General features: G+C 47.1%; 1 protein-coding gene across 2 annotated transcripts in view; it reads right to left on the reverse strand.

The window, feature by feature from the left end:
* Nucleotides 1-19,801, reverse strand: part of LOC144828401 (NFX1-type zinc finger-containing protein 1-like) — a 1,040,362-nt gene that overhangs the window by 91,533 nt on the left and 929,028 nt on the right. For both annotated transcript variants that reach the window (XM_078686524.1, XM_078686523.1), the window contains exon 22: nucleotides 18,110-18,220. In XM_078686524.1, coding sequence (XP_078542650.1) covers nucleotides 18,110-18,220 — 111 coding nt within the window. The remainder of the gene's footprint in view (nucleotides 1-18,109; nucleotides 18,221-19,801) is intronic.

The raw sequence follows: 19,801 nt of genomic DNA on the forward strand, positions 1-19,801 counted from the left end.
AACAAGAATCTGCTAGGAGATTAGAGTTTATTAATAACTCTTTCGTTCAGCTTTTACACCAACACCAACTAGTAATGAACACGACCAACTGTTGGGTGTGTGGTCTTATGCTTCACACAACGGATAAAGGTATCCCTTATCTGGTCCTGCCTTTCAGCCATAATGGTTCTGTGTGGGCATACAGAACAATATTCATCTATGCACATGAAGTCTACCCCCTACGTTCTGTGGAAGATAATCCTAAGAATAGTGCTCTAGTTAAGGGTATAGTAGATATGATTAAGGAAGATATCTACTATGAGACTATCCCGAGAGATGAGACACTAGTATATATAGGATGGAACGTGACCGGATATGGAGTTACTCTGAGTGAGAAACAGCAAGCTAAGAGATCTTCCCCGATTTGGATTGTACCCCATCAGGGTCACTTATGTCTGCAAGGTATTGGCAAGAATCCCAGAGCTCAGTTAGGGAACAGTATCTGCACTGAGACATATGTCTTTGCGTCTCAGACTTCCTCTCCGTTCTTAGCAGCTAAGGGTACCTATTTCATCTGCCATGATAGAGTCTATACATGGTTGCCCCCTGACTTTTCGGGCACATGCTTTGTTTCGTTCCTGTTGCCTCCCACCTACACAGCGGCGGCAGATTACCATAAGACAAGGATAGTTAGAGGTGTCTTCAGTGAAGAGGACACTGCAGAACAAGAATTTGGAGACTTCGTGAGGGGTTTTCTGCCGTTCTGGGGACCCATGGTTAACAGCAGGAACATAAGGCAATTGACAAGGTTGGCTGAATCCACCGTGGTTGAAACTGCCGGTGCCCTTAGTAACTTGACTGCTGAGCTTCAGTCGGATCGTCTTATGACCCTTCAGAACAGGGTCGCGTTAGACGTCATACTTGCAGACCGAGGTGGGGTATGTAGGTTGATCCAATCGAGTTGCTGTGTTTTCATTCCGGATAACGCTCCAACAGTGTACCAGGCCATCTCCAAACTGCATAAGATTTCCGAATCTATTCATGTAGACAAAGGAGATTGGTCGTTAATGGGATGGTTCTGGGAACTGGTATCCGACTGGGGATGGAAAATTCTGATGGTCATTGGGATGGTCTTAGCCGCCCTGTTCCTGTTCTGTCTGTGCGTGCAGTGTGCACCTGCAATATGTGGCCTTTGTGCTACCTCGTGTGTAAGGAAGCCTGTATCGATGGACGAGCTAAGTAATAGGATGATGCTACAGCAACATCTCAATGACTTTACGAATATAGACCTGGACTCAGATTAGCATGAGTATAGGTTATTGCCTATATAAGGGCAAAAGGAGGGTCTGTAGTACTTGAAATTCTGGACCCATGTTACAAACACCATCGTATCATGATGATTTTGATATCAGAAGACCGAGAATGGCTAGTACACTATGCACAAGCATTTTCGTCATATTCGAGTGACGATTTCACCTTGAAATCGCAGTTTTCGTCCTGAACCCTCGGGTTCCATTTTGTGTACGGCAGCCATTTTGTGAGTTGCCCTCACATAGGCCAATGATTAAGGCCAAACACGATCCTGAAGGACACGAACACCTTTCCTGACTTCTCTACAACCTGGGCAAGCTGACTCCACTGCCCAAGGCCAAACCTGTTCGGTCAGTTCCTCTCCCAGTGGCCGAACGAGATAGTATCAAGGCACAACATGCCATAAACCTTTCATCGCGCACGAACCACGCCTAATCTTGCACACACCTGTCCCTGTTTCCTACTTTATGACTTGCTTTACGAGGAGGAGGTGCCCGTTTTTATTGGGGGTCCGTCGATATCTGATGGAAATACTGGGCCTTGCCGGATAATTGATTGTGGGCTGAACAAATTGAAATATGGGCTTGTCATCATGACTTTGCTTTTTCTTTGTAGTGAAAATATGTGAATGGTCAACTGTAATGTAAAGAATGTTTGCCTGAAGCATAATATTTTGTATAAAAGAGAAGGCTGGCTTTGTAAGGTTGAGCAGTCTCCTGAGAATATACACCGTGTTGTACTTCTAGGATACCTGTTACTTGGTTGCAGCCAATAAATTCGATCCTTGACTTCACCTAGAAGACTCTGTGTTTCTGTAGTCTGAAACAGGAAGGACCCGTAGTCTTAGGGTGTTGTCCCTGGCCCCGCTGGGTTACAGGTCCAGTACCGGTTCTGGAAAAACCCAGTACTTCACTTGTCATAATAAGGGTTAGTAGCTCAGGTCTCGATTTTCTGTAAACCATACTCAGGTGAATTTGGCCATGAGAATAGCTTTTACTTCCCTTTTGAAAGAAGCAGTGGAGTGGTTAAGTCTGGTTTCTGGGGGTAAGGCATTCCAGATTCTGGGCGCAATCCCAGAGAAGGTTTGGTTATAAGTTTTCTTCTTGTTGAATCTTTGTGGTTTCAGTAGTAAGGGTTCTACACTTCTTGTAGCTCTGACCCCACCAGAGATAGTCAGTTTCTGTGCCAGACAGCTGGGTGCTTTGTGGAGCATTGCTTTGTGCGTCATACACGCTACTTGCAGGTGAATTCTGGCTTCCAGAGGTAGCCAATTCAAGGATCGTAGATCCGGGGAGATGTGGGAACTTCTTTTAGAACCAGTGATGAGTCTCGCTGCAGCATTGATTGAAGCTCTTAACTGCCCTGTTGAAGCTTTGGGTAGGCCTCAAAGAGAGACAATTCCGTATTCCACTCTAGGTATAACTAGAGCTTGAACTGCCTGCTTGAAGTCATTGCATGGCAGGAAGGGTTTCAATTTCTTCAGTGTGTTTATCTGGAAGTTTGCTCTCTTTGTAGTGTTGCTGATGTGTTTTTGCATGTAGAGGTTACTGTCGAGAGTTATACCTAATGATTTCGCTGAGTTCACAATGGTAGTACTTGGACTTGATTTATTTGGACGTGTTTTATAATTTATACAATGTTTTGCTTTTAACTTGGTAAAGTGCCTCATGCTGCCTGCCTTGCACACACTGTGAGGGCAGGGTGACAAAGGATGTCTGCTGCCACATGCCGGGCAGGTATGTACCCTGGTATAGACACCAAGAAGGAGTAATGATCTGGTGATCTTGGCTACCAACTCGTACAAGTAGATCGGGAGAGAGCTACCCAGCAGTCAATTTTTTACTCTGCTTTTTAGATGTTCAGTTGAAGTTTTTATGGTGCGACAGTCAACTAGGAAGGCCGATTTTAAGCTTTGCAGCGCCTGTCACAGCTCAGATGTTGGTGACGGACACGCACATCATCTGCCTCAGTTATATTGAGCGCCACCTCCTTGCCAAGACGTGCGTCGATTGTCGCGCCATGCACCCCAAGGCCTTGAGGTACCAATCACTCAAACTCTTTGCTGTTCAACGTTCGATGCCACAAAGGTCTTGATCCAGCTTGAGAGGAAGGTCTCGGGATCAGTAGTGAAACCATAGATCTTCATCGCACTTGAAGTTGTCTTCCGGTGTGTCCCACGAAAAGAAGAAAAGTTGAAAGTCTAAGAGGTCTTTGACTTCACCCCATCTGTCTACGTCATCCGATGACATGAGAGAGCATCATAATTCCAAGGCCTGGCTTTGCAATAGAGCTTTTGCCTGGGCTGGCTCTGCACCTCTGCGCCGCCACGAGAATGCGAGAGCCAGAGCGGCCTTTCCCAACTTCACAAATCTTATGAGGCCATTCACCTTATATTTGGGCGGCCCATACCCACTACTGCCTTCCAGCATGTCAGTTTGGTAGAGGCTCCTACTGGTTCCCTGACAGTGGGTCCACCCCCAGCACCCCAAGGCCCACGGGATTAAAGGATGGATCCAGTCTGCCACCGGTCATTCCCTGGCGCCGGTTTGAATGTCAAAGCAGCCGGCGGAACCGGCACCTTCCAGAGGAGCGTCTTCCGACGAACAACAGCACTGTCATGTAGTCTTGCAACTAACAGGGCAGGGTGAAGTCATGGAACCTGTAGGAGGTTGGCATAGTATATGGTTCGCACTTAAAGGAGTGATGCAACTTGTACTAATCCAGGCAACCCGTATGGTGATTTTAGCAGTCGTTTTGATAACCTTAGAGCTCTTAAAGAGGTAGCTGTGGAGAACAGCCTTCAGTCTTATTTTGAAGGAGTGTAAACCAATCAATCAATCAAGGAATCTTAAGCGCACTATTCACCCGCGAGGGTCTCAAGGCACTGGGGTGTGGGGGGGCGTCCGTAGATCTGTCTAGCCGAAGAGCCAGATCTTGAGGGTCTCCCTGAAGGTGTTCAGGGAGTGGGCTAGTCTGATGACTGCTGGTAGCTCATTCTAGGTCTTGGCAGCAATGTGGAAGAAGGATCTTCCACCTGCTCTGGCTCTGTGGATGCGCTGTGTTTTGGCCAGTGCGAGGTTGGAAGATCGGAGGTGTCTTTTGGGTACGTGGAAGTTGATTCTGTCGTTGAGGTATTTGGGTCCGTCGTTGTGTAGGCATTTGTAGGTGTGAGTGAGGATTTTGAAGGTGACTCTTTTCTCCACGGGGACCCAGTGGAGTCTTCGTAGGTGCTGGCTGATGTGTTTGTGTGGGGGGATTTCAAGGATGAGTATGATGGCGGTGTTCTGTATTATCTGAAGTTTGCAGAGTACGGAATTGTTGATGCCGGCGTAGAGTGCGTTTCTGTAGTCCAGTCTGCTGGTGATAAGTGCGTGGGTGACTGTCTTCCTTGACTCAGGTGGGATCCATTTGAAGGTTTTGTGGAGGATGCGAAGGGTGTTGAAGCAGCTGGAGGTGACGGCGTTGACCTGCCGGTTCATGGTGAGTGATAAGTCCAGTACAATGCCGAGGTTCTTGGCGTGGTCTGGGGGTAGGAGGGCTTCCAAGGGCGGTCGGCCACGAGGTGCTGTCCCATGCGGAGGGGGTGGTACCGAGGACGAGGACATCTGTCTTCTAAGCATTGAAAATCAGGCAGCTGTTGGTCATCCAGGTTGCGACGTCTTGCATTCCTTTCTGGAAGTTGAGTTTGGTGATGTTGGGTTCTTTGGTGAGGGAGAGGATGAGTTGGGTGTCGTCAGCGTAGGATACGATGTTTAGGGCGTGTTTTCAGTCGATGGATGCGAGGGGGGCCATATAGATGTTGACGACAGTCGGGCTCAGAGAGGACCCCAATGGAATTCTGCAGGTCGGAGAGGAAGGGTGGTAGCTTGATCCTTTGGCTTGTTCTGGTGAGGAATGAACGGATCCAGTCCAGGGCTGTTCCTTGTATGCCTGCGTCGTGTAGTCTGGTAGCTAGCTATACCAGCTCCAGCCTACGTAACAGTAGGGAAGGTGTTGGAATAGTAAATCATACTGTTCCTTAGTGTATAGCGCCATCCAGCGCAAGTTGTTGTAATGACTTGCATTGTAATGACTGCAATGTAAATGTACTGCGTTGCTGTGTTGGCTTCGGAATCCCGATTGGGACGGGTCGAGGATGGTGCTGTCTTTGACAATGCGATAAAGCAGGCTATTTTACCACATTTAGTCAATAGTGTAGATTAGATGAGACAGAACCCCACAGTGTTTATGAAAAATAAGGATATTCTTTAACACAACTCAATCACTATGTATATCTCCTGCCAGGAGATATCAAGAATACACATGAGAATACTTAAACAAAATCAGGTAAGTAGCACAAATATACACTGAGGTCTCCAGAGGGAGATCAAACCATATACCAAATATGTGGAATGCGAATTGCAAAGGAGAATGGGACTTTGGCCAAAGGACTTAGAAGAGCTTGGTGAACCAGGAACCACCCAAGGTAAGTACCCAGGAACCCCAAGGAGGATGTGTGCAGAGTGGAAACACAGCCGGGTCTTCACTAGAAGTCAATAGAGAAGTTGTGGTTGTAGTTTTAAAGAACAAGGACCCTTCCCAGAGGGCCTGAAGAAACACTTTGGAGGATGGAAAGTTGGAGAGCTACTCCACCCATGGATGCCCCAGGAACCAGGCCAAAGGCATCAGGGAAGTCGGGTGCAGAAGGGGTGAAGTGATGTCTGAACCACCAGTAGACGACAATGGAAGACTGGGGAAGCAATCCCTCTGGAGAAGTCTGTGGAGAAGTCCAGCGGATTCCACAGGTGATTCCTGAAGAGGTGAACTTGCTAGCAGAGGGGGCAGAGTCTATGCCACTCGGAGGTGACAGGAGGCAAGGAAGCACAATGTCCACCTTTGTCAGGAGGTTCAGAAGAGTTCATGAGCACATTGTTGCTGCAGGTGTAGGGACCCCGGGTTGCTGTGGAAGACCAGAAGCTGTACACGAGCTGTCCCACGTTGGATGTCGATGTCAAGGTGGTCGGTGGCCGGAGGGAGCACCAACAAGCCTGGGTAGCCCCAAGTGATGTGGAAGACGAAAAGGTGCAATGGTTAGGACCAGCAAGGTCAAAGGGACTCACCACATGCAGGAGAGTCAAAGCAGGCCCTAAGCAAGCAGGGGAGCCCATCAAAGTAGAAGACCCTAGAGAGGACCCACAGGCTGAAGGCAGAGGAGTGGCAAGAATACCTCAGGTAGCTAACCAGAGATTGAGGCCCACAATGTAGGGAATACAGGAAGGACACTGTGCTTCAAGGGATGAGATGCTGGAGCTTTTTGTAGCCCAAAGATCTCTGGAGTGCAAAGCCAACAAGCCTTTGCAACGACAAGTCCACATGGTGCATAGGAGTTTGGTCCCTGCGGCTCCAACGAGGGATACTGTCCTCCAAATTGCAGGGAAGATATGCCAGGCTTCTTGGAAGCCACAGACCCACCACCTTTGTTGCGGAGCCTGAGGAGGTTCATAGGACGACAGGAGCAGCAGACCGGTCAACTTGGATGCGGTGCCTGCAGATGCAGGGGAGTGACTCTTTCCCTCCAAGGGAGATTGCTTCATATGTCCTCGATGCCCACAGGTCCTTGAAGATCCTGAGTGAAACACAGACACACAAGAATCAGAATACTTGCAGAACATTGAGACGAGGAGCCGCAGGAGTCTTCCTTGATGCAGTCTCGATTCCAGTCAAAGTCTAGCGAAGTCCAAGTGTTGCGACGGTCGAAGAGTGTCTTGGTTTCAGAGATGAGTCTTGTTCGACGACGAATCTGAAGATTCTCCCATGGGGCGCCCTTAAATACCCAAGGAAAGTGTTGGAACACCTCAGTGATCCCTCCCAGAGGAGGGGCTGGACAGAGCTGCGGATACTCCCCTGTCCTTTGTCCAGTTTTGCGCCAGAGCGGGAACCAAAGGTTCCTTAACTGGCTCAAACCGGTATATGCAAGGAGGGCACCAAATGTGTCCTTCAATGCAGTCTAGTGGCACTGGAAAGGGCCCCACCCCAGCCCAATACACTAAGTCCTGTCTGGAAGGTGGTCACACCTCGCTATGACAGGCAACCTGTTGTTCTACATTCCCCTGCTCGAGGGCAGCTCAGCAGCAGGAGGGCTGAACAGTGTCTGTGGACGGCAGCAGCACTAGCTTGCTGTCAGACCCTGAAAGGCTGTAACGAAGAGTACAGGGTGCTCCTCTAAGAAGTCCCCAGTACATGGCATCATACCTCCAACACTGGAATCGGTGTTAGGGTATGATTCCAACATGTTTGATTGATACTAGACATGATCAGGTTTGACACAGCCATTATATAGTTGGACATCTCGTAATGACTGATGCCCACTATGTGTCTTAAAATGGCTGACCACAGTACAAAGTCTGGAGAATCTACTCTGAGGTTTTTAGGGCTGTCCTGTTCATGTAGGGGCACCCTCACACTTATAACCAAGCGGCCTGCCCTCACGACTGAAGGGCTTACCACAGGGATGACTTATGGGTTTTAGGTGCTGTGTCCTCAGATGTAAGAAAACGTATTTATTTAGTGAGAGAGGTGCAAGCCCCGTATCACACAGGCTGCAATGACAGGCCTGTAGTCAGAGTTTTTTTGTGGACTCCGATAAGTACCATAATATTTGCTGGAGTCCATGGGAGACCTTTGGGTGCCTTAGTACCGTATACCAGGGACGTAGAAGGGTACACCAGTAGCCAATTGTGGAGGTACCAAAGTACTTACCAAAGACATTTTGGAAAGGAGAGCACAGATGCTGGGGTCCTGGTTAGCAGGATCCCAGCAAACTACAGTTAAAACATATTGACACCAGGCAAAAACTGGGGGTAACCATAAAAGAAAAATTCTACTTTCATACAGACCGTTTGCCAAGAGGCCGTGCATTCCTGAACATGGCTGGAATGTCAGGAATTATCGCTGGTGGTTCAACACCTGGTGGGCTCTCTGAACGCCACAGCAGGTAACTCAGCTGAAGATGCCTAGAGGATCATGAATGGTGCCTCCAACTGGAGGTTGTGCAAGGTCTCTTTCAGCAGTGAGGAGAGCCTTGGTTAGATCTGTTCGCCTCTTGTGAGAAATTAGGAAAGTGGGGGATACCACCGAAACTTCTTAAGGCAATCATGTCACTATACGAGGCTACCTGGGTGCGGGTGAAAACAAGCGCTCAGACAGTGTCCTCCAAAATAGCTAAGTAAATGGGCTGAAAAAAGGGTGTGTCCTGGCTCGCATACTTTTTAATTTATACACTGCGGACCTGGGAGAGGCCCTAAAAGGTGCCAGCCTAGTAGCCCCCAGATTAGGAAGAGTGAGGCTACCGGTTCTACAGTACGCCGATGACACGGCTATAATGGATCACACGAAGATTGGCCTACAAAGAGCATTAACGGCCCTAAACAGTTTTAACATCGCCAACAGCTTAACAGTCAACCAAGGGAAAACAAAGGTTATTATCTTCGGGTCCTACCATCGGAAACGGCACGCACAGTGGCAGCCAGGAAATGCCCAAATACACTTGGTGGCCTCTTATAACTACCTAGGAGTCTGGTTACCGGAACGGGCAAAAGCCAACGTACACCTAAATCAGCAGGCCTCGAAAGCCAACAATGTAACACATCTCTTAAGACAACTAAGTCAGAACCTGATCAGTCCATCTGCTAGTCCAATTCTGATAGCCCTAAAAGCAAAACTCCTTCCATCAATCTCTTATGGTCACCTTGCCTTCCCCAGGAAGCTGGACGCCCTTCTCAACTCTGCCCAAGCTAAGGCCTACAAGTCGGTGCTACACATACCCAGAACGGCAAGAAGAACCAGGCTGAGACTGGAACTTGGTCTAGCAAGTGATCGGCCAGGGGGAGCTGATCAAGCTGTATCTAAGGATATTAAAGGCCCTGGCTAATTCTCTAAAACATCATTTAAGAACCATCTTTGAAGACTCAGCTTCGACATGGCACACCAGGCTGGACAACGCAATCAAAGTTTTAATGATAGCGGAAGAAAACCTCTCTCGGCAGGACATGCCACTGACTGTCTGGAAGAGAGTCATCAACAAACAAGTGCACGAAATCTCTTTCGAACTCGATTACAAAACCCTACGCCGCAGCCCCCAATTGGAACCGCTAAACAATTCATATACTGTGGGAAAAGCACAACCTTATTTAAGCGAGGCCGTCACAACACAGGTTCGAAGTAAAATTCTATTTATGAGGCTGACCACGCTTGGAATAGCAGATTTCAATCCCGCGTGGGCTTATAGAGGGGACTCCCAAATATGCAGGCTGTGTACCTACACAAGGGAATCCTGGCTGCATCTTCTCTGCTGCTGTCCTCATCTCAACAACGAACGCCGACGATTGTTGCGGCCGATTTGCCTCAATCAGAACATAACAACATGTTTGGAAGCATCGGCCTTGTGCCTGTCAACCACCAATATAATGACTTTAGCAAGATCGGCGAAATTTGTTCATCAAATCAGGCTAGCCTTAAAAGCCAATAATGAGAGCATTCTAACACTTGGGAAGCCCACTGCAAAGGACATTGATCGAAGCTGAAGCGATCTCATTAGGTAGTATCATCGACAGCGCCATTTGCACGTCCCCCAAAGAACGAAACACCTGCGGCAAAAACTAACTCCAGGCATATAAGGCCGGGAAAAGCCCAGTTCAATGGGCCCTAGCAAGGGGCCGCATGATATTTTTATTGCATTTCTTTTAAACTGTTCTTAATCAGTACTGGACTATACACTTTTATAAGTAAAGAAGTTTACAAATTATTGTTCTATGTACTTTTACCTTTAACTGTAATGATTTTAATTAATTGTACAGTTAATAAAACTTCACTTCACTTCACTTCACTTGTGAGAACATGCAATGTCTGCAGTTTTGCACGCTAGAGTTTCCAAGGCAGCTCTTGTTCGGATTCGCTTTCCGCCTCGAGTGGAGCTCTGGCCTCCTGTGCACCTTCCCGGCCATACTACTCCTGCACACAGTTCTCAAGAAGATCGGTAAAAATTAGGCCCAAGTCATCGTTATGGCTTCGGACTGGGCTTGGAGAGTTTTGTATGAGCTGTTGAGCATGGCCATCAGTCCTCCGATCAGGCTACCCCTTCAGGAGGATCTTCTGTCGTAGTAGCAAGGTGGGTTCTCCACCTAAACCTGGTGGCGCTCCATCTTCATGCATGGAGATTGAGCGGCAACAGTTGACAGCTTTTAACCTTCCGCCCGAAGTCTGCCATGTTATCATGGCAGTCAGGTATCCCTCTAGCAAGACAGTATATGCCTGCCATTGGAGCAAGTTTGTGCCATGGTTTGCAGAGAAACAGGTTGAGCCTCATTTTGCTCACCTCTCTCATGTCCTTCTGTTTCTCCTTTCTCTTGCCCAGCAGGATTCTGCCTTGGGCATGTCATCTCAGCCTTTCTGCCGTTGCTAGATCAGCAATCCCTATTCAAATCCCCTATTGTACATAGGTTTTTGGACGGTCTTCAAGAAATGTTTCCTCCTTCACCTTTTATCATGCATCAGTGGGACCTAAATGTATTGCTCACCTTCCTCATATGTGCTCTCTTCAAGTTGCTACACAACTGTGCTAACAAGCTCCTTACAATCAAAACAGCCTTTCGAGTGGCATGACATCTGCCTGAAGAATCAGTGAGCTCCAGGTTTTGTCATTTAAGCTTCCATACCTCCACATCTTCCCTGACAAGCTGGTCCTTCTGAAGGTGGTCACTCCCTTTCATCTAGGCCATTCCGTCACCCTGCCTACCTTTTTTGCTCCAGCGCATCGCTCTAAGGAATAGAAATGACTTAATCGAAAGGACCCAAAAAGAGTGTTACCATTCTACCTTGACCGCACAATGATGGGTGACCAACTCTTCGTGGGGTATGTCGGAGCCAAGAAGGGGAAGGCTGTGTGAGAGTGGACCATCTCTTTTTGGATCCTGCTCTGCATTAAATTCTGCTTCGCATTGGCCAAAAAGCAACCCCCAATGGGTTTTCCACCAGAGCAAAGGCTGCACCCTATGCGTTGGCACACAAAGTCCCGGTCCTGGACATCTGCTAGGCAGCAATGTGGGCCTATCTGCATCCATTCAAAAAACATCCCCGAAGGGATAGACAACCTTGCCCTTTAGGTCATCCAGGACTTTTTGATGTGAAATTGTTACACAGACCAACCTCAGGGGAGGTATTGCTTGGGTATTGATTTTAAGGTAAGGAATCTGCAGCTACAAGTCTCTATCAGATGAACAAGTTACTTACCTTCGGTAATGCCTTATCTGGTAGAGACTGTCTAGCCGCGGATTCCTTACTGGCACACCAATCCTTCCTGCTCTGCGAATGTATTTCTTGGTACAGGGTTGTTTCCTTTTCAGGGTCCTAGTTTTTCACACCAGTGGTCAGTGTTCATTGTGGCTCTTCGTTCCTGGCGTGGAAAGTCACAAAAAGTAACTGACATCGTGCTGGAGTGGCACCGATATAGGCACAAACATGTCACTTCTGGTGCGGATGACGCCGCCAACGCCACAAGGAGCCAAACAATGCCACCTACCGGGTCGTGGGGTACTGCTCACGAAAGATTTCCGGATCCAGTCTGACACCTGGGGATATTTCTAAGATAAGGATTCTGTAAGATAAGGAGTTGCTACCAAATAAGGCATTACTGAAGTTAAGTAACTTGTTCATTAAGCACTGCTAGGAGATGTGCTTTAATACCAGACCTACTCAAATTCATCAATGTTTCACAAGGTAAATAACCCTTCCCTGCATGTTACAAATTAAAATTTCTTTAACATTTGCACTGCTTTGAACTCGGGCTCCTCCGTGCTAAGAAATAAACACTAGTTGGCTTGTTTGGAGAAGCACTCTCAATTCACATCTCTCAAGGAAGCCTCATGCTTTTATCAATATCAAATAACTTTTTTTGATATCCTGTTCACCACTACTATGATCTAGGACCTCAGCCTGCTGGTGCATATGTTTTGCACATATTACAAAGAGACTCCTAGCAGACCTGACTGCACAGGACGTTGTCCAATAGCACAATTCCTTATTCCTGCTCTATTTTCGCGCCCTACCCTGTTGATCGCTAAAAAGCTTCAATAAATCAATGTCACTTCTACAGACTCAGATGCTAACATTCCCTGCTATCCAATTAGGTTATTTTCTGGAAAGTAACTTGTGTGGAAACAAACCATACATTTCCACATCGCTTGCCTAAGCTGTTCTGTGTATCTAAGCTGCAGTCTATTCATGCTAGGTTTAGGCGCCTAGCATCTTATGGGGCATGGTATGCCAGTGTACAACTCATTCTAAAACACCACCCAAATGAATCCCTAGGGCCTTGCTCAAACATGCTCATTGGATGGTCTCAATATCAGTCCTCCTATGTATACTGAATTTGGAGATAATGGCTTGCCGTCATGATCTCATACCCTTTGCTTTTTTGGGACCATGTTCTATTGACACCCATAGCGATCAAGGTATCATGCGTGGAAGATGACAATAACAACCTATGGTCTGTATGAACTCTCAAATGGAAGAGGACAGAGAGGTCCTAAAACACTACTCATGCACAGGAGTACTGAAATCCCTACATGTCTTAATGGTCCAGTTGACACCTGTTCTACACCACGTGGGTGTGTATAACCTATATAGTTTTGCGCTTTGAACTTCTTATAACACTCTATCAGGCTACGCAAGCATGGGTATATGTCAATCCTTGACAAGGTCTGTAGCAACAATACTGAAATACCTCCCCTACACCATCTCAGCTCAGCTCTGACACACCCTTCTAGGTCAATGTATAGCTTCCCTATGGAACAGTAAGTGAGACGTTCACGTCCAGACCACACATGCACAGACATGCCATTGTGTCTAATATGTTTAGCATTTACTGCTATTGCCAATGTTCTAGGTCCAAGAAGACCCAAAAGAAAAATGTGGCTTGAACTGAGGTTCTAAACGTGGAGGCTTTGCCATTTCTAAAACCAAGATCACAGCCCATTTCCTTGGCGGACCTTCAAGTTTAAATTTGCCTTGACTTTACTTTGAGGAAGCGTATACACAAATGCCGAGGTGTTTCACACTCTTGCCATTGCTAGGCTCAGCAAGGCTCCAATAACTTGACAAAGACCTTCCAGCTTGCATCAAGCCTCTACAGACAGCGGTCTCACCAGTCCAAAAAACAAAACCTGTAACCCATTCCACAGGTGATAACTGAACTTCTAACTGGTGTGGACAACTACCCCATTGTCTCTCAACAAGAAGCAACTAACAGTACATCTTCACGTCCCAGTTTAAGACTCTGGCTCCTGCAGCACCACTCATTCATAATAGGTTTACTTGAGCTTTGCTGAGAAATATTCTCACAGGAACAGTTATGCATACATAACTGGTCCTATAAATGTCAAGCAACATCCTAATTAAATGCATAATACTCTGATCATAACTTAGGTAAGATAATCTTTTTGAACTTCCATGTACAATGGATATGTTTATATGGAGGACCAGAAACAATCATAATCTAGTATGTTTCTGCAATGGAATAAAACTTGTAATGAGTGTGCATTTCCTTATTATCCTGCCCCATATACAGCAAGGAACATGGGCTTTGGACAATGGTGTCCAGCATCATTTTTTATTTCTCGCTTCTGTTGTCTGCTTAGGCACTTTGTTGGAATTGGGGGTCTCTGGTTGGCACAGGTATGCACTTGTGACAAGCAGGGACCCGCTCCTCTAGTCAGGGCAAAGGACTACTCCTAGAAATAACACCTCCTCACCCTCTAGGCGGCGTGGCGCGAGCAGACAAGGCTAAACCCCAGAGCACATATGGTTCAGCATTTGCAATAATACACACAGTAACTAATCAACACACCACAGAGAGACACAAGGCTGTTCTTATGGAAAAATATACTCTTTATATTTAATTTCAAGCAGGCTTGGTTTACAGGCTTAATCACTTTTAAACGGTTCCAGTAGCTTTAAACGAGGTTGCACAATACTATATGCAGCTTTCAGTTCTTTAGAAATGTCTCTTTGTAAAGGTTGTGCGCGTCGCAGCGCTCCTGTGTGCTTCGTGCGCCGTGCGGGTCGAATAAGGAAGCCTCGGCGAGTCTCACGCACCTCGCGGACACTCTCGTCTGAGGCACGATGTTTGGTGCGAGACGTACAGCGCTGCCGGCTCACACTGGGGTACAAGTCGTTGTATTCCCGTGCGACGCGTACAGCGCTCCGATAGAAAAGGCTTTACTAACTTGTACGCGCCTCGCGGACACTGCAGTCCGGGGCGCGGCGTACATCACTAGGCGTCACAGTACCTTTGTTCTTGAGGAGAGTTCAGGGCGGACGATGCCGGGGCCAGGCGTCCTACGTAACGGTGCCTTCCTTGTTTTGGCGCTACGGCTCGGCAGTAGCTCTGGTACGTTGGGCAGCGATGTGTTGTGGGGCGCAGGCTCGTTGATGGAGAGTCCGCTCTGGTTCTGAAGGGGGGAAGTGGCGGACGGTGAAGCAGGGTGCGGTGCGATCCCAAGTACGGGACGGTCACCAGCCGCACTACGCGCCGCAGCTGCTCAATCACAGCAGCGGGGCGCGATCAGCAGGGCCACACGGGGAGAGCGAACCTTGGCAAGAAGTCCGTCTTTACTTGCGGGCTACGGCTCGGGGGCCACCAGGGTCACGGTGCTCGGACCGGATGGGTCCTTGGCTTTGCGTTGCGAGCTACGGCTCGGAGGGGCACAGTTCACGGCGCTCGGGTCAGGCGGGGCTGACCTTTACTTTGCGAGCAGCGGCTCGGCGGGCAGAAGTCACGGTGCTTGGCCGGACAGGAGGTTGCACAGGCTCTTCAGAGGGAGCGATGACGGGGCACAGCACACTCAGCTTTCCTCGAGCAGCGCTGCAGGGTCAGACAGCACAGTCCACAGCTTTTCCTTCAGGAGGGGGTAGCGCCCAATGTTCCTGGGGTGCAGTTCAGGGGGCAGGCTCACACGCAAGCCTTCAGAGATTGCACAAGTTGAAATAAATATAGTCTTTCTCAGTCTTTTCTCCTCTCCTTCTTGCAGCAAGGCACCCACCACAGGCCAGTCTCTCAGGCTAGAGACAGTAATCCTCCATGCAGCTTTCCCAGGTCCTTCTCTTTGGGCAGAGTTTGTTCTTGGCACAAACAGGTTCTAATGTTTAGGAGCAGGGCTCCTACTTTTATACACTGTTTCTTTTGTCTTTGCAGGCCAGGGGGCCTGAGCCTGGTTCAACCCAGTTTTGGAGCACTTTGTTGACATGAAGCTGCCTTCTCCTTTCAGGGTGCAGGGCATGAGGTGGAGCCAGGATTGTGGTGGCAGAGCACAGCCCTATTCTGAGTCAAGGGGCATTCCTCCCACCTGTCCTGAGGGTAATCCCTCTATTCACCACCTGGCAGCCAAAACGGTCTCCTGGAATTCCCCAGCCCTGTCACTCACACAAACCAGACAGCAGATACACATCCTAGCAGAGGCGGGCTGAAATAGTCAGGCAAGCAAATGCTAACTTTCTAGAAGTAGCATTTGCAAACACAGGATATTAAAATAAACTTTACTAAAATAAGTATTTTATTATTCTGAGTCCAGGCATACTAAACTCGACTTTCTACCATGTTCCCTGAGCCTGCTGGGATTATAGTGTGTAATAATTCCAGCAGCCCATTCTGGCCTATGAGAACAGGTAGCCTTACAATAGTGAAAAACGAAAATAGCTGTAAATCACTATTAGGACATGCCACATACATCAGGGCTTGTCCTACCTTATGCTTACAATGCACCCTGCCCTTGGGCCTACCATAGGGGTGACTAATATGAAGTTAAGGGAAGGTTTAGGGACTGGCAAGTAGGTGTACTTGCGCAGTCAGCATGCAGTCAGCATGACAGTACCGGACTGCACGCAGGTTCTGCAATGGCAGTAAATCAAATAAGCCAATCATGGAAAACAATCAATGTATACACTTTTCATAGGGAGCACTTGCACTCTGGCACTGATTGGCAGTGGCACAGTGCCCTGAGCAGCTAACACCAGCAAAACATCTGAGGCACATCAGCAAAAAGTGGAAGGGAGACTCACGCCAAGATGCCAGGTCTAACACACTTATTACCATCGTGCCTGAGACGGAGATCCAAAATATTTTGTCTGATGACCTTCCTAATGTTGACGTGTTGAATATATTAAATATGGTTTAGTCTAAGATGGCATGGAGGGATTTGCTCAGTGTTCCACTCTGCTCCTATTAAAAGTTTTTTATATTCATATTTTGTAAAACATGCTCCAGAATCCTGGGCATGGGAGGGGCAAATCATTGCTTATGGTTATCAATGGAGACTGCTTGAAATGGAATTGCGTCTTCAACCCCCCTGCTCTTAAACCACTGGATGAAAATAGACATCCCGATTCCGAAACAATTCGAACCATTTCTCTAGTATTACAGTCATGGGGACAATGTCATTTCTGGTTGCCGTTGTCCCATAATCTTAACCTCTTCACTGCGGCGCAAATTCCGCCGCAATGTTGCACATTCCAATCGCAGGCGTGGTCATGATGGCCGGGAGCCGTCATGAGCATGGAAGAGGTTAAAGTCGTAAGGTGTGTCAAACCCTGGCAGTGAGCAGCAGCCAACATTGGTTTGGACACCAAGAACCTGATTTACTAAACTACTTCTGCTTGAATGTTTGACTTACATGTGAAAATCCTTCTTCATTTTGGGAATTCCATGTCAGTCTCACGACTAGAGTAACAATACTGAGCAAATACGTTGTACCTCTACAACGCACTACCAGGCCTTAATACTCAGATTTAGAATTTATAGATTCAGTCTAGTCCTTTAGGATCTTGCAAAAGATGATAAATACGCAACAAGTCTGAGTATCCATCTACAGGTTGTTCTTGTGTAAATTTGCTTTAGGAACAGATTTCCATATTGCAAATCCTTTTTCCACTTTGGAGCTTTCCAATCCACCCACCAAGCTCCACTGAGCCAGTCTTACACCTTTGAAACGTTCTACTTGAATGGATCAGTTTGAAAATAATGTTTCTTTCACTACAATTTGAACCACACATACATCATGCTTTGATGTCCCATATCTCTTCAGAGATGCCTTATGCTTGCCCATGCAATGTATTAAGGGATGTGTGTAACCCAGTCTGTAATGTAAATTTGTCAGAGGGCCTAAGCTCATTGTATTGAATGTCCTTCCATGACATCAGAGGATCCCTGAATCTCGGAATCCTCTGAAACTTTAATGGGGTCATTAAGCCATAATCAGTAAATCCATCCTGGTGTTCCTACTGTTTTTGTATTCTCCATACATGCATTTGCTGATAGTTTATTTGTGGTATAAACACATCTTTACATTTAAAATGGGAAGCTACCACCGGGTGTAACCTGGTGGTAAACGCCATTGCTAAAACAGGAGCCAGTGCTACTAGTTCTGGACTTCTAAAAGAAGCTAGTGAACGCAATTTATAGCTAAATCCATGTCAGTTTAACACAAGGGTCTAAATGACCCTGTTACAAGCTATTTATACCCATTTTGAGGTTCTGGAGCTGTCATAACTGGGATGAAGGTGACTCTATAACGAAAATGTCTGCTGCATGAAGAATCTCGTGCAAAAACAGCAAAGAAGAATCTCTTCAGTTTTCTTAGAGAAGCTCTACAATTAATAATGGTCAAGTACTTGTGCTCAGGAAGACCACTTGTGATTTTTAAACACATCAAGGAACATAAAATAAGTTCTCACAGTATTAGAGAGATGATGATCACAACACTTGCAAGGTAAAGACATCTATGGTAGGTACCTGGTAGACCAGCTGCACATACGGCATGTTGTTGTTAATCATTCGCTCAAACAAGGAGATACCTAGGTTGTACTTCTTGTCCAAAGTGTAGTCCGCAGGTTTCGGTCTCAGCTAAAAAAGAAAAACCACAATATTCAATTTTAAACAGTTATATGTCTCAGTACCTAAGTCAGTATTGAAGCAAGAACTTTCTATCCAGTGTACCAGGAGTATACTTGTTCTATCCAGATGCAATATTCTTACTTTTATAGCAACAACTGCTGATTTCAGTGGTAGACAAAGTACGCAGGAGCGATGTGTATCATTAACCCTACAAAATATATGGAGTATATTGCCTATTTCAACTAAAGAAAACTCTTTTTATTCACAATGTAAGTGAGCTGCTATCTTAACTGCAGCCTATGGTAAACTTAACGGGGGCCGAACTGGTCATTCCATGCATCGGGCAATCCCCCGGTAGGCTGGATGGGGTGGGGGCCAGTTTCGTGACAGGGGGCCGGTTCTGTTGTTGGGGCCGATTTGGACAGTCATGGTCGGTCCAAATCGGCCCCAACAGCAGAACACAGTGCTTACAGCAGTACATTAAGCACAATCAGGCTGCCTGGCTGTCTGAGAGGCCTGGTGTGAGCTACGGTGCAGTGCCGCTTTCAAATACATGTTTGCCTTTTGATCAGGCCCAGCGGCCCTACTCATTAATGTATTACACTTACACATAACGTCACCACCTGACCTCACCTCCTGTCACGTGACCATGATGATGTTTTGTTGTTGAAGATGAGCGCAGCGCTCATATGTCACCGCCTTCGTGGCGCGCTGTTTTTTTTAGGGTGGGTCATGCGCATTGAGAAGTGCGCGTGACTGAGGCGAGGTTGAGGCAGGCATTCAGAGCAGGACAGCCAGGAAAGAGATCCGCACCCCATAATTTAATCTCCCCTGTCTGCCTCCCGCAGCGCAGGTGAGTGTATTTTTTTGTTTGTAGTGGTCAGGGGCCAGATCTGATATATGGGTGGTGGGTGGCACAGCACTACTGTGCTAAAAATAAATTTTTAGCAGGTGGGTGTGAAAGACGGAACTAGGGAAAACACAGCAATCAGTGGAAATTGAAGTGAAATCATAAGGATGGATTATTATTTTTAAAAAAATCTATTTTTATTGAAGAAAAAATTACATGACAGACTACACATCCAATAATCAGATAATACACTTGCAATTTACATTTAGCACCGTACTTGGGGCCAAGGCTGGAATAGCATATAACTTAATCAACGTTCTCTCCGTCCCTTCGTCTCCGTAGTTACAATTCCACCACAGGCGAAATACATATCTCCCCTCTATATGAATTCCATCGGGACCATTTCCTATCCCACTTCATCGGGCAACCCCTGGCTATAAACACTTCCTTCTCAGCAACCATACATTTGTCAAGCCCTTTCTGCCATATCGCCACTACCGGCACTACCACTCCGCCCCAGCCTCTTGCTATTTCTCTCTTAATGAGCGTGAAACCTAGCGCCGCAAACTGCTTCTCCGTCTCAGTAAGGTCTGTGTCTTCCCATATATTAAGTAGACCCAGTCGGGGCGTTAGGTTGATTGTTTTCCCTAGTTCAGAATGCATATGCCCTTAGGCTCTGTCCCATATTCTCTTCACCAGCAGGCAGTCCCAAACCACATGATAAAATGTGGCCTGCCGTC

This window comes from Lissotriton helveticus, chromosome 4_1 (assembly GCF_964261635.1).
Source record: "Lissotriton helveticus chromosome 4_1, aLisHel1.1, whole genome shotgun sequence".
NCBI lineage: Eukaryota > Metazoa > Chordata > Amphibia > Caudata > Salamandridae > Lissotriton > Lissotriton helveticus.